The sequence below is a fragment of the Stegostoma tigrinum genome, chromosome 10 (genome assembly GCF_030684315.1).
Source record: "Stegostoma tigrinum isolate sSteTig4 chromosome 10, sSteTig4.hap1, whole genome shotgun sequence".
In the NCBI taxonomy this organism is placed as follows: Eukaryota; Metazoa; Chordata; class Chondrichthyes; order Orectolobiformes; family Stegostomatidae; genus Stegostoma; species Stegostoma tigrinum.
Window position 1 is genome coordinate 48,399,771 of NC_081363.1, and position 15,100 is coordinate 48,414,870.

The window sequence follows — 15,100 nt, forward strand, 5'->3', positions numbered from 1 at the left end:
TCCTTCAGGTCTGAGTTCTACCATACTCTTCGCCTTTTTAATCATATTTTTGTGCTTCCTTGTTACATTATAAATTTTGTACAAAGCAATCTCATAAACTGAAATAATTTTGCCATAAAATTAGCTAGCTTATAGTTAAATGATAGCTGCAACATTCACTTTAGTAAGAATTTTTGTGTACGTGCATTGTTTATTTATATCACGTTTACAATGTTGCCATTTTCTTGCATACAGAGTTCCTGTTCCATTTCTGTAACTGTAACATTAATTTACCCCTGGAAGTACTTTGTAATTTTATCTGTGAGCTTGTCTGTGCAGTTTTACTTAAATTTCAGAAATCTACCAAACTTCTGCCTCCATCCATTTTCATTGGCTCAAACTCTTGTAACTTTTTCCCTCACAGCACTGTGGGTATACTTATATCACAAGGACTGAAGTAGTTCAAGAAGCTGTCTTTTCTCTATCTTCTTGAGGGCTGTACTGGATGGAAAATAAAGGATTTTGCTAGTCATGCCAAATTCCATGAGTGAATAAGAAAAATCTTGTGCCATTAGTTGTCATTAGATACGTTCTGTATTGTAACCTTTGCTTGTCATGCACAAAATTAAAGTTTGCCACTTGCATATTTCCTTACTTTTCACTGCTTCCTTTCTACTCCGTGACCTCAACAACTCTTCTCTTCCCTGGAAAATGCTTACCTGGTGTTCTCTTGTGCTAAACAAAAAAACCCCCAAAGAACTGTGGATGTTGGAAGTCAGAAACAAAAACACAAATTGCTGGAAAAACTCTGCAGGTATTTCATTGTCTTGTGCTCCTCTTTTTCACACTGATTGCCTTGTTTCTCCAAGCCTTGAGTCATTTGGTTTTAGTTCTAAGTAAGTTAAGTACATTTCAGCATTTAGTACACTTTGTGTCAGCCTGCAAATTAAAATAAATACACTCTGTTAGCAATTGTCCGGTAGCAGATATTGACTTGAAGTTGTCATGGGATGAGTATCAGTGACAAGGGCAACATTTTTTGCCCATCCCTAATTGCCTTTGATAGTAAAAGAATATCAGTGAACAACAGAGTTTACCATAATTGATATAGTTTTGAAGTAATTTTTAATGATACTAAATTTCATTTCCAGATTGTTAATGAATTGAAACTCTGCCATCTACTCAGTAATATTTGAACCCATATACCCAGGCATAAGTTTGAACCTGTGGATTACTTGTTGATTGATACAACCACTATCCCTAAACTGATGTTAGTTAAACAATATTACATTTGTGTTTACAACTTCTATGTTCTTTCCCAGCAAAATACTTTATTAACATAGGATATTGGAATAGAGTGTGCTTTCTTTGGCCTTTGATGATTTCAACGCTACTTTTCCTATTTCGAATTAATGTAGTCATCATCACCATTAATAAGGATTTAGTAAGTCGTAGCTTGCATTCAATGCTTCTTTCAGCAATTTAAAATTGGGAGAAATTGATAGAGTAATATTGTCAATTGGTTTTTTGGGCCCATTAGCAAAGCCAAATTTATTCACTCACCAATTTAACCATAAGGAAAATACTAAACCAATATTTTACATTTACCTTCACATTCAAGGTACAATAAACGTTCTGAATAGAACAGATAAGCAAGATGCTAATGGAGGGATAATCTTGTAATAGTCTCTATCACAAGGGGCAAACTAATTGGACTAAAGGCAGACAAGTCAGGACCTGATGGCTTACATCCAAAGGTTTTAAAGAAAGTGGCAATAGGGGTAGTGGAAACAGTGGTCAAAATATTCCAGAACTCACTGGATTCAGGGACGGTTTCAGTGAATTAGAAAACTGTTAATACGATGCCCTTGTTAAAGAAGGGAGAGAGATAGAAGAGAGGAAAATATAAGCCAATGAGTCCACCATCCGTCTTTGGGAAAGTTCTGGAAAATTCTAGAGTCCATTATTAAGAAAGAAGTAACAAGGTCTTTAGAAGAACTGAATGCTATCAATCCTAGTCATTGTGGTTTTGTGAAAGGGAAATCATGGTTGACAAATTTACTAGAGTTCTTTTGAAGATAAAACAGAGTTGATGAAAGGGAACCAGTAGATGTCGTGCATTTGGATTTTCATAAGGCATTCAGTACGGTGCCACATGAAAGATTATTACACGAGATAGGTTATCATTTTACTGGGGCAATGGATGATCATGGATAGAAGAGTGGTTAACACATAGAATCGCTAAAGTATGGAAGCGGGCCATTTGGCCCATTGAATCCACAATGACTATCTAAAAAGTATTCCCACCCAAACCCACCCACCTGCCTTATCCTTGTAATGCCACGTTTCCCATGGCCAACCCACTTACACATTCCTGGACAGTATGGGTAATTTAACATGGCCAATCCACCTAGCCTATCTAGCACCTGGAGGAAACCCATGCAGGGATGGGGAGAATGTGTCACACAGTCAATCAATGGCGGAATCGAACCAGAGTCCGAGACGCTGTGAGGTAACAGTACTAACCACTGAGCTACAGAGTCAGAATTAATGGGTCTTTTTTGGATCAGAAAATTTTAACTATTGCAGTGGCACAAGAATCAGTCTGGGGCCTCACTTACTATCTAAATGAGTGACTTGGAGGAGGGGCTAGAGTGTAATATATCCAATTTTTCTGATAATACAAAAATAGTTGGAGGGCTTGTGATGAGAATTCAGTGAATCTGCAAGGGAATATAAATGGGTTGAGTGAATGGACAAAATATTTGGCCCATGTAGTTTGATGCAGTAAAGTATGCAGTTTTACAGTTTAGTGGGAAGAATCAAATGACAGACTAATATTTAGACATGGAGAAATTTAAAAAGTGTTAATGTGAAGAGATCAGGTTGTTTTTGTGCATGAAACATAAAAGGTTAGCATGCAGATATGGGAAATAATAATGAAGGCAAAAAGAATTTTGGCTTTTCTTGCTCGAGGGTGGTAGTTTTAAAAACAACAATGTATTATAACTGTATTTGTTATTGTGAAACCACATCAAAATTACTTTGTACAATTTGATCCCCATATTGAAGAATGGATGTACTGGCATTTAGAAGAAGTTCAAAAGGGATTTCCTAGGCTGATTGCTGGGCTCAAAGGGTTGACTCATCAAGAATGGCTGAACAGGTTAGGCCTTTATTCACTAGAATTTAGAAAAATAAGGGGCGATCTTATTGGAACCATTTTGAGAGTGGTTTGACAGGATAGACATTGAGAGATGTTCCACTAGTTGGGGAATCTCAACCTAGCAGTCATTGTTACAAAATAGGGGGACACTCATTTAAAACTGCTATGTGATGGAATTTCTTCGCTTAGTGGATATTGAATGTTTGGAATTCTCTTCCCAAATGTTGTAGAGTCTAGCACATTGAAAGTGCTTAAAGAAGAGGTGGATAAATTTTTGAAATGTTGAGGAGTTGACTTGCGTATGCTGAATTGGCATGAAAAAGGAGTTGAGCCCTGGACCATATCAGCTATGATCTTATTGAGTGATGAGGCAGGTTTGAGAGGTGGAGTGGCCTACTCCTTCTGTTTCATTTATTACGCTCGGTGCATTCTAGAACCTTAGAACCATAGAGATGATACAGCACAGAAGAGGGCCAAGTAGTCCTTCTTGTCCATGCCAACCCAAAGTCGCCCGTATGCCCTTTCTAATCCCATCTTCCTGCTCATGGCCCATAGCCTTGCACTTTACTGTACTTAAGGTGCTGATTCAAGTACGTTTTAAAAGAGTTTATAGAGTCTCTGCCTCCACTGCCAACTAAGGCAGTGATTTCTAGATGCCCACCACCCTCTGCATTAAAAATATGTTTTTCTTCATCTCCCCTCTAATCCTTCGACTGCTTAGGTTGAATTGATGACACCTGGTTTTCGAAGTGCCTGCCAAGGGAGAAAGGTTCCTCCTATCTACCCTATCTCTACCCCTCACAATTTTGTATATTTCAATCATGTCACCCCTCAGCCTTCTCTATTCCAAGGAAAACAACCCCAATATTCTTTGCACTCTCTCCAGAGCAATCAAGTCCTTCTTTTAATGTGGTGACCAGAACTGCACACAGTACTCCAGTTGTGGCCTCACCAGAATCTTGTACAGTTTCATCACTATATCCCTACTTCTGTATTCAATACCTCTGGCAGCGAAGGAATTCCGCATGCCGCCTTTATCTAACTTATCTGCCTATACTGCTACCTTTAGAGATCTGTGCACTTGCACACCAAGACCTGTCACTCCATCTGCCTCGCTTAGTGTATTCCTGTTTATTGTACATTCCCTTTTACTGTTTGACCTGGCTCTCTTAGACCGCCTAGTAGGCTCACATTTCCAATCAGTCTGCATGCTCCTAACTTGTGGCATGACCACGTCCTCAAACATGCTGGTTTCTGCCTCGCAGTTGCCTTGTAGAGACTACAACCACTGTTTGAGTGCTCAAGATTGTGTAGCTGGTGACATTTCCTACAGATGTGCCTGTGTTGGCCAAATCATACACTCATGACCTTGCACATGCCAGGATGTATGTTCCACTCAGCTGAGCTGTCTTGCCACACCTTTAGCTTTATACACTATTTATTATAAGCAGAATTACTTACAAGGTACCTACCAGCCAGCTTCTCTTAGAGCACTGAAGTAGCACTTCCGTGTTCAACAAGTTCTCCACTCTCACTGCTTTACTTTCAATCTGTATTCCAATCATGTAAGGTAGCTAGTAAGTGTAGAACTGTACTCAAGCGGCAGGCAAGCCAATTAGCCAACACCATCCTGTCCTGGGTACTTGTTCTGGAGATGGGATAAAGGCAGGAAGACTTTCCATATGGAAGTAACAGTTGTCAATTAATGACCACCTAAAGCCTATTAAGGCTCAATTTCCATTTGGCCTCAAGGCCTCCAGAGGTGTGGATTTAGGCCTGCTGCCTGGAGACAGAATTTCTGTTGGTGGAGTAGGGGGCCAGCACTCTGGGCAGTAGAAAGAGTGTAATGAGATTAGCCAGGTGGAGCTCATAGAATATGAATTCTCTAATTGGGCCAGGTTAACAGCTCCAGTTGGGGATCTCTGGCTGACATATAAACAGGAATGTTGGAGGTTCTGTTCACTTTGATACTAGCTGTGAGGAAGCTGGATCGGTATCAAGGACTCTCCACATGTTAAAAAAGGGGTGATATAGCGAAGGCCTCTGGAGTTATTTCAGTAGCAATGTGGAAAAAAAAATACACTACTGAAGAAATTTGCTCACAGTAGTCATCTTTGGGTAAGCATTTCTGGCATCATGCCATTATTTGGGAAACCTGACTTATTTGATTCTGCTGTCGAAGACTGTGCCCACTCAAAGTGGTTGGACATGCACAGAATTCATTCAATGATGAGAGAAAAGCTGCGAGAATCTTTTGTGATACATGGACTCCTGGAAGTGTCGGTCACAGACAATGAGCCAGTGTTTGCCAGCAAGGAATTTGAGTATTTCCTAAAGTTGAATAGCGTTTGCATATGAGGACAGCTTCATACCATCTATCATCCAATAGTCTGACTAAAAGAGCAATGCAGTCTTTGAAGGCAGGTTTAAAGAAACAACCTACAGCTTCGCTTGATACCAAACCGTCCCAGTTCCTATTTATTTATCGGCCTATCCTTCATGCAACTAGAGGGATAGCTCCCGCAGATTTGCTAATGGGAAGAAGACTCCACATCAGATTAAGTTTTATCTTCCCAGATCTGGGGTGGAGCTGGGAGGGTGAAACAGCAGGAATATCAATGTCGGGCTCAAGAGACCTCCTAAGCAAGAAGGGCAGTTTCATCCAGAGGATGAAGTTCGGTGCTGAAACCACGGAAATGGTCCTGCGTGGGTAGGAGGCATGGTTAATTCGAGGTCAGGTCCCATAACACATATAAGTCAGATAGGTGACGTGGTCTTGAACAAGCATGTGGATGACATGAAACCTGCAAACTCGCAAGCAGTGCAGGAGCAACATGTACATGGCTCTTCAGAACAGCTGGAAAGGCTGTCAGAACCCTGTGGGTTCTCACCCTGTGTCTAGTTTCGAAGAAACCTTGGAGTGTGAGATGGTGGATGTTGCAGCTTCGACTCCTTTACCACCTGAAGAAAAAGATGAATTTCTTCCGAGGTGCTCCGGTTGCAAGAGATGGGCTATGTTCTGCTACCCCCTGTCTGTATCCGAAGTTGGAGGAACTGGACCTGATGAGAAAATCCCCCGGGAGACACTACAAGAAAAAGAACAGGCCTATGTTGCCAGACTTAGAGGGGGAGAGATGTAGTGATTTGTAATGAAGTCAGCCTGGTTGACCTCACTGAATGAGTTCCTTGACTGGATTGTTAATCTTATCCAAACAGGGAACCCTGGGTGACAGATATAAACAAGAGTGTCAGAGGTTCTATTTACTCTGAAGCTGGCTATTAGGTAGTGGATGAATATTAACTGGGACAGGTTAGTATTGAGTGAAGCTGGAGTCTTTCTTCAAGCCTACCTTCAAAGTTTGCTCTGCTCTTTCCACGAGACCACTGGACGATGGATGATATGGAGCTGTCCTTATGTGCCGAATGCTATTTGGCTTTAGGAGATACTTGAATTCCCTGCTGGCAAATGTTGGCAGGTACTCTGCACGTGTAAATAAAGGGTGACTTGGTGACAGGACATTAACCTCTGTGGAGTTATTTCGGGCAGGATTTTGAGGCCCTCCCGTGTGCGTGGTATCAGCTGCAGCTGTAGGCACGTATATGAAGGGTTTTATTTCTCCTCCTCAACAATAACAGTGAAGTATTTTGTTTTCAAAGCTTACAAACTATTGCATAATTTGGGATACCCAGTTTAAGAAAAGCAAATAAAGTAATGCATTTGATCACAATGTGTGAAATTTGGATTTTAAACTTTTTGCCCTGGTATCAATCAGTCTAATTTTTTCAGTGAACAACATTTTAAATTCCATGCTGGATGTATGTGTGAAGAGGATGTGCTTCGATCTAGATGTAGGTTCTGCCTCTTTTTTAAAAAAAAACAGGCTGTATAAGCCTCTAGTTAACAAATAGTTGAGCCCTAGCCTTTTCCTCAGAACCTGAAACTATCTTCTTGTGTGCTAATGAGAATATGTCTCAGCTTCCCCCAGAGGTCCTAAGCACCACTGATACCAGGCTTCAGCCAATTTAATTCACTTTGTATGATGCCAAGAAGTGGTTTGGGGTGTTGAATACTGCGAACGCAATGGACCTTGATAACATTCTGGCAGAGCACTGAAAACTTTTACTCCAGAAATTTTCGCAAACCTACCCAAGCTGCTGTAGTACACCTATAACACTGACATCTATTTGACAAAGAGGAAATTGCCCAGAATTGTCCTGTACACAAAAAGCAGGAGGAATCCAAGTCATACAATTGCCATCCTATTAGCCTTCACTTGATCATCATCAGTAAAGTGATAGAGGATGTCATCAACAGTTTTTCCAAGCAGGACCTGCTCAGCAATAACCAGCTTATTGATGCCTAGTTTCGGTTCTGTCAAGGTCAATCGACTCCTGACTTCAATATAGCCTTAGCTTAAACATGGACAAAAGCGTAAAATTTCAGAGGCGAGGTGAGAATGTCTGTCCTTGACATCAAGGCCATAGTTTACTGACTGTGGCATCAAGGAGTCCTAGCAAAATGAGCCATTGGTAATTGGATGGGGTGGGGTAAAAACCTCTCCAATGTTTGAGTCATATCTGGCAGGTAGGAAGATGTTTGTGATTGTTGGCAGCAGACATTGCAACTCCAGGACATCTCTGCAGGAGTTCTTTAGGGTAGTGCCCTAGGCCCAACTATTTTCAGCTTCCTCATCAATCAAGAAGTGAGGATGTTTGCTGATGATTGCACAATGTTCACCACCATTTGTGACTTCTTAGATATTGATGCAGTCCACATTCAGCACATTTAGGGTGGCACGGTGGCCCAGTGGTTAGCACTGTAGCCTCATGGCGCCAGGGACCCGGGTTCGATTCCAGCCTCGGGTAACTGCTTGTGCGGAGTTTGGTGCATTCTCCCTGTGTCTGTGTGAGGTTTCTCCGGTTGCTCCGGTTTCCTCCCACAGTCCAAAGATGTGCAGGGTAGGTGGATTGACCATGCTAAATTGCCTGTAGTGTTCAGGGGTGTGTGGGTTATAGGGGGATGGGTCTGGATGGGATGCTTCAAGGGGCATTGTGGACTTGCAGGGCTGAAGGGCCTGTTTCCACACTGTAGGTAATCTAATCTAATCTAATCTAATCTAATCAAATCAACTGCAACAAGACCTGGATAATATCTAGGCTTAGGGTGAAAAGTAGCAAGTAACATTCATGCACACAAATGCCATGCAATAACCCTCTCCAAGACGAGGCAATCTAACCATTATCCCTTGTTGTTACTGTAGTGGGTAACTTGCTTCCTGACTCACTAAAGCCTGTCCAGCATCTATAAGACACAAGGACTGTGATTGAATATTCCTCACCTGCTGGGATAAGTGCGACTCCAACAACACTTAAGAAGCTTGACACCACTCAGGACAAAGAGCCTGCTTGATTGGCATCACATCTGCAAAAATCCAATCTCTCTACCAATGATGATCATTAGCAGCAGTGTGTACCATGGGTCATATTCTTAATGGCATTGTGGGTCTGCCTGCAGCCCATTACTGCTGCAGTTCAAGGCAGCTGACCACCATCTTATCAAGGGTGACTGTGGGCAGGCAGTAACTGTTGGCCCAGCAAGTGATACCCATATTAAATAAACATTAAATTAATATTTTAAAAGGCATCACATTTATGCTAAGGGTCTGAGCAACCATAAGTCTTCAGTGCAGAAGTAGGCCATTCAGCCCATTGCATTTGCACCATCATCCACGACCACTGCTGATCTGATATCCTTTAATTTGAATTTCCTGCCTTTTCCCCAATAATTCTTGATTTCCTTTTGATTAAAACTCTGTCATCTCAGCCTTGTACATACTTAATGACCCAGCTTCTACAGCCCTCTATGGTAATATTTAATAGTAAATTTAACTAATATCCAGCTCCTCTATTCTACCTGTCAAAATATATAACCTCACATTTTCCCATACTATAATCCATCTGTCAGATTTTGCTCACTCACTTTACCTGTCCATATCCATCAGTTGACTTTTTGTGTCATCTTTACCACTTACCTTCCCATCTATTAAAAATGAGATTTTTTTATCATGACTTCTTATTCACATTTAATTGCATACAATTAAATGCATTAAGTTTTGGAACTGAAATGAGGTTAAATTCCGTAATGTCATCTAATTTGTGATATTTTTCATGAAGAAAGCACTTTGATTTTTTTGTCGTTCATTTTATATCCTATGTAAGTCAATTTACTTGATTGTGGCTGTTGAAATAATAATCAGGTAGTTACCAAAGCTTTGTATTTTTATGCTTTTTTTTAAAAAAAACCTCAATTGGATTATATATGTCTAAGTAAATATTAGATTTATTGTGACATCAATTTTACATTTTTGCTATTACCACAAGTGAATCTCAGTTTTAACATGCTCAATAATTGTGAAAATGGGTCATTTGAGTGAAATCAATGCTGTTTCATTGATTCACATTTGAAATAACAAGTATGAATTTGAAACAGATGGAAAAAGAAGATAAATTTTAATTAATAAATCCTTCAAAAGCACAAAAATATGTTGTACATTTTAATTGAATAAATTATTGGTTAATTTTCCTGTAGACCTCTGAACCTCTTGACAGACACAGATGGAAGCCTACACTGTGTTAGAGATATTTTCAATCATGTTTTGAAATGCCTCTGAATCAGGTGGAACTTGAACCCAGGTTTTCTGGCCCAGAGGTAGGGTCACTATCACTGTGCCACAAAACTCCTATCTCACAGTGTGATTTTCTGTAATTATTGGCCATTCCACTTAGAATGGCGGAAGACCTCTAACAACTAGGAGAACAATACAAAGTAGAATGCAAGAGTGTCCATCCTCAGGTGGCCTGTGGCTGCCGCTGCATCCATACAGTCAAAGACTACCTAAACAACGCTGGAGTACTGGCCGCACCTAATCTGCTGCCGGAAGCCTAGTTTGGCAGATAAACTGCCCTTTGCCAGTTGCAGGATCCTGAATACTGACTGAAAAATGCCAGTTGGCCGCCAGTGGCCATTAAGTAACTTAATAGGCTACCTGCTGCTTGTAAGAGGGTAGCCCTATTGGTCTGCTGATTTGCCTTTGGGAAAATGGCTTGGGGGTGAAGGGTCACATATTCACTGTGCAGGCTGATTATGTGAAATTCCATGCCTACCTGCAACTGTGCTATTAAAAACAGGCCCTTGCAATTTAAAAAAATAGTTTAAAGTACCTGGAATATTTTGAATCAAATCTAGATTTTAATTAGTTACGAATAATTTTCGACTGTTGTATTGGCGACAAATGTAACCAAAAATGATTATAACATGCATTTTCTCTTCTCCCTAAAGACTCTTAACTCCGCTGTCACATGATTCTCTTCTAACTTCCTTTCTCAAAGCAAGACAAATAATGAGTTATGGGCCTAATGACTTTATGTTATCTTTTCAAATAGCTGTTCTTCACATTTGATCCTTGATATTGTGTGCCATCACACTTTTATTAATTTCAGAAAGTGTTAGAGACAAGCTACGTAAAGACCTCATTCAATATCTGTACAATTTTTTTTAATATAATTCACTTCAAAATGATCAGTGAAGCTTTGCCTTACTTGTTGTTTCCTTTCCCCACCACTCCTATCCTCCTCAAATATTGCATTGTGAAAAAGCAATTGGAGTGCTTCAGGGATCAATCCTGTGATTTCCTAATCCTAGTGACTTGGTGCTGTGCCATTCAGTGCATTTACTGAGCTGTCAAGAAGCCATTGATTTTATTAAGAATCCCTTTTTAAATGGTTCGGCTCCCTCTCAACTAAGTCAATGTCTGAAGCAGCAGGAATACTTGTGTTAAGCATAGCAGTTGTAGGGGCCTCTGCTGTGTCGCCCCTTTTGTCTCAAGCATACTGTTATACATAGAACATCATTGTTGTGATTTTGTGGCTAATGATGGCACGTTAAGACAGGAATGAGACTCCTTAATTAATCGATTCAAAGGTCTTGGCATGAACTTTCTGCTAGTTCACATGAATTCATAGAAATTACATAAAATTTTTGCATGAAAGTACATTTTTTCTGTTTACTTTCTTGGTCCCTGTAATGAATAAAATCTTTAAAATTCTTTTATCAAGTGCATTTTGACTTCCTATGATTATTTTTGGAAGACCTGAGGGTTAAATATTTAGGTAAAAGCACAAGACTTAATTGAAATTTAATTCCATTTATCAATTAGTCTAGCAATATTAAGTAGTAAGCTATTATCAGTGGTTTGCTTGAAATATTTTTCTATTCCGAAGGATGATGCAAAGCAATATTTTTTTTCAGAAATGTATCAGGATTTTATCTGCCACTTATTAAGAATTTAGACATCCTCTTTTGAGTGTATGAATGCACTTCTGCAAGCAAAATTTAATTTTGCCAGATAGTCAAACAGTCTTTCTTCAAAAGGCCATCTGGATTAGTGTTATCTTGTTTCGTTTTATTGTATTTAGCAGCTGTGCAGAAGCCAAATCACTCCCTTGGGAACATAGTGACCTGTTATTCGACTGGGTCCAGTGTCCCAGTGGTTGCTGCCTCCCTGAACTGTGGGCTTTGTTTTTGGGTGGGTATTGAAAGACACAGACACAGTTGATGTTGCAGAAGCATGCAAGACACTTACTTTGCAAGTTTCTAAATATAAGAAAATATGACGTAGTTTGGATATTTTGGTTTATACTGAGTTGTAAACTCTGAGGTTATTACACAGAAAACAGCCTGGTCACATGGCCTTAGGGTGGTATACAGGATTATTTATTATTATTTTAAGTGATGCATTGTAAAATTCACTACTTGAAAGATTTCATTTACAATAATACAATTCTATAGGGTGTATGGTTATCCAAAACTTTTACCTCGCAACAAACTTTACATAGGCAGTTAAGTGGAAATGATAGGAAGTTTATGTTGTGTCTTTTTTTTATTATTGTTCATTCACAGGATGTGGGCACCATTGGCTAGGCCAGCACTTGTTGCCCATCCCATGTTTACTTGAGACAGTGATAGCTTCCTTCTTGAATTGCTACTATCCTTTTGCTGTAGGTAGACCCACAATGCTGTAAAGTGGGTGTTCCAGGACTTTAACCCAGTGACAATGAAGGAATAGCAGCATATTTCCAGGATGGTAAATGGCTTTGATAGGAACTTGGAAGTGATGGTGTTTTCGTGTGTCTTCTACCTTTGTTCTTCTCAATGCTGATGATTGTAGGTTTGGAAGATGCCTAAGAAGCTTTGGAGAATTTCTGCAGTGCAGCATGTAGATGACACGCAGTCACTTGTGGGTTTTAGTGGAGAAGGAAGTGAATCTTTGTGGATCTAGTGCCAATCAAGTGAGCTACTTAGCCCTGGCTGATGTTAACCTTCTTGAGTGCTATTGAAGCTGAAGACATCCAGGCAGTTGGAGAATATTTCGTCATCCGCCTGTCTTGTCCCAGTTGTAAATGGTAAATGGTAGGTAGACTTTGAGGTTCCAGGAGGTGAGTTACTTGCTTCAGGGTTCCTAGTCTTTGACCTGCTCTTATAGCCATAGTGCTTATATGGCTAGACCAGTTCAATTTCTGGTTAATGGTAATTGATAGGGGGTGAATTCAGGAATGGTGATGCAATTGAATGTAAAAAGGTGATGGTTAGATTCTTTCTGGTTGGAGTTAGTCATTACCTGGCACTTGTGTGGTTCCAATGTTTCCCACCCAATTAAGATTTGTTAGATCCATTTCCTCCAGGTTGTTTTTTAAGTCCAAGTTTATTTGCCTGAAGGTTTGAGGGGTTATTTCAAATTATAAAGCCGTATAGTTTTCTCAAACCTCTTCCCTTAAAAAATTCAAAATCGGCTGCCAAACCCAGTGAGAGAATAAATCTGTTATAGCAGTTACAGTAGTTGTTTTTGACACTAACATTTGGGATACCAATGTCATTGTTAACAGTTGTTTTCTTTCCACAACCTGCAGTTATTCCAGTAGTGGGACAAAAATTCATTGTTCAATTGGCAGTTCAAAGAAGTTATTTGTGTTATTGAAATTATGGATAATTTTTTTGAATGGATCTTTTTTATGATTATATAGTGATTGCTATAATAGGTATTTTGGCTTTTGAGGCCTACCCATTATGGCTAGTGGGAGAGATGGCATTGAAGGTATAATATAAACTGGTGGAGGGATTACTTACCATAATTTGTCATGTGTTGGCATTAAATTGGTAATGAGTACAAAAAGGGATTGTGGGTTTATATGGCAGGCATGGCATGGCATAGAGATCACGAGGGCCTTCGGGAATACGTGGCATGAATTTACATGGATATGTGGGATGGGCGAGGTATGTGAGAGATGAGGACTAGAGATACTGATTTAAAAGCAAATACCTGGTACAAAGTCTCAGGGAATCAGGGGGACTGCCAAAACAACTCAACACTCAACAGCCCTGAGACCACCCCTGATTTGCATCTGGGAGGCAGCAACCCTAACTTCATCTTGAAATTTCTCACACTCCTCCAGAAAGGATATCCAGCCATTGGTGTTTTTCTAAACCAGGTGCACTGAGTCAGGAAATCTTTCACCTCATATTACCCTCCTTAGGAATGATATTGCAAATCTCTGTGCCGAAAATGTTCATGATTTGCAGGCTAATTAAATATTTCCCTCTAACTATCTTGTGCTTATGCTCTTAATTATTAGAGACATGACTTTGAAAATAATCACAAGTAGTAACTTTAGCATAAGATAAAAATAAATTTCTAGTTGTGTAGACTTGCCTGTTGTTTAAATAGTCCTGAAACAACTAGAAAATATCAGAACAAAACAAAGAATTATGGATGCTGAAGATCTGCTGGAGAAACTCAGCAGGTCTGGCAGCATCTATTGGAAAAGCAAAGTTAATGTTTTAAGTACAGTGACCCTTCTCCAGAACTGAAGATTTTCTAAACTAAGGAGGCTTACTAATGTCCAAAGGGTAGCCTTTTTCTGTCTTCAGTTTGGCGCCAGAATAAAAACAAGGAGTGAGATGATCACTCCTTATTTGGTATGAATGAGGCAGAATCTTGCAACTGCAAGCCTGTAACTTTGCAATAGTAAGCCTGTAGCTCTTAGTGTAACAGTTTTTTAAAGGAACGAAGGACAGCAAAGACGCACAAACAAGAAAAATAAAAGTAACCAAAAAGAGGGTAAAATCAAAGAAGAGAGATGCAAATCCAAAAACAAACACTGCTTGTATGCCTAAAAAAAAAGTGAAAACCTTCAGAAAGAAAGGGAAGGTGAACACTTACTTATGCACTGGGCATCAATACTAAACAAAGTGTAATGGGACAAACGATAGCTCATTTGAGGAAAAAAGCACTGATACTGTTATTTTTCCATCAGCAAGGAGTGGTTTAGTTGAATTAATGCATCAGCTCAATACATGGGTGATCAAAAAATCCCAGAGAAGATTTGGAATGTTCTCTAAAACTATATCTAGATAACAAGTGACTTCAGGATTAACAGATTCCAACTTATGCCATGCAGAAAGCAAACCCAAAAGCATATTCACCAGTTTGTCAGAAGATCTAACAGTAAACAGCATGAGCAGGTCTTTTCTGAAGACGTGTTGGAGAGGAAATTGAGTTGGTAATCAATTCCTCTCTATGCCACTCCTCTTCCAGCCAAACTCTTGAGTACAGTTTCAACGCCGGCATTTACCTGATGACAAGGAAAGTCGCGTAGGTATGTCCTGTACATAAAAAGCAAAATGAATCCAACCTAGCCAATTACCACTCTACCAGTTTACCCTTGATCATCAGTGATGGAGGTGTCATCAGCAATGCTACCAAGCAGCACACGTTCAGCAAGAACTTACCCACTGACACCCAGCTTCGCTCTGCTAGTACCTCTCACCTCCTGACCTTATTATAGCCTTGGTTCAAACATGGAGCTGAATTCCAGAGGTGAGGTGAGAGTGACAGTCCT

The 15,100-nt window shown here is 39.9% G+C and overlaps 1 protein-coding gene across 7 annotated transcripts in view; it reads left to right on the top strand.

Moving 5' to 3' along the window:
- The window catches only part of LOC125455747 (E3 ubiquitin-protein ligase pellino homolog 2), a 206,891-nt gene that overhangs the window by 116,535 nt on the left and 75,256 nt on the right, over positions 1–15,100 (top strand). For 6 of the 7 annotated variants that reach the window (XM_059649173.1, XM_059649174.1, XM_059649179.1 and 3 more), the window contains one exon: positions 737–793. The exons of the other annotated variant lie outside the window; for it this stretch is intronic. In XM_059649173.1, the coding sequence (XP_059505156.1) occupies positions 737–793 (57 nt within the window). The remainder of the gene's footprint in view (positions 1–736; positions 794–15,100) is intronic. 7 annotated transcript variants of the gene reach the window in all.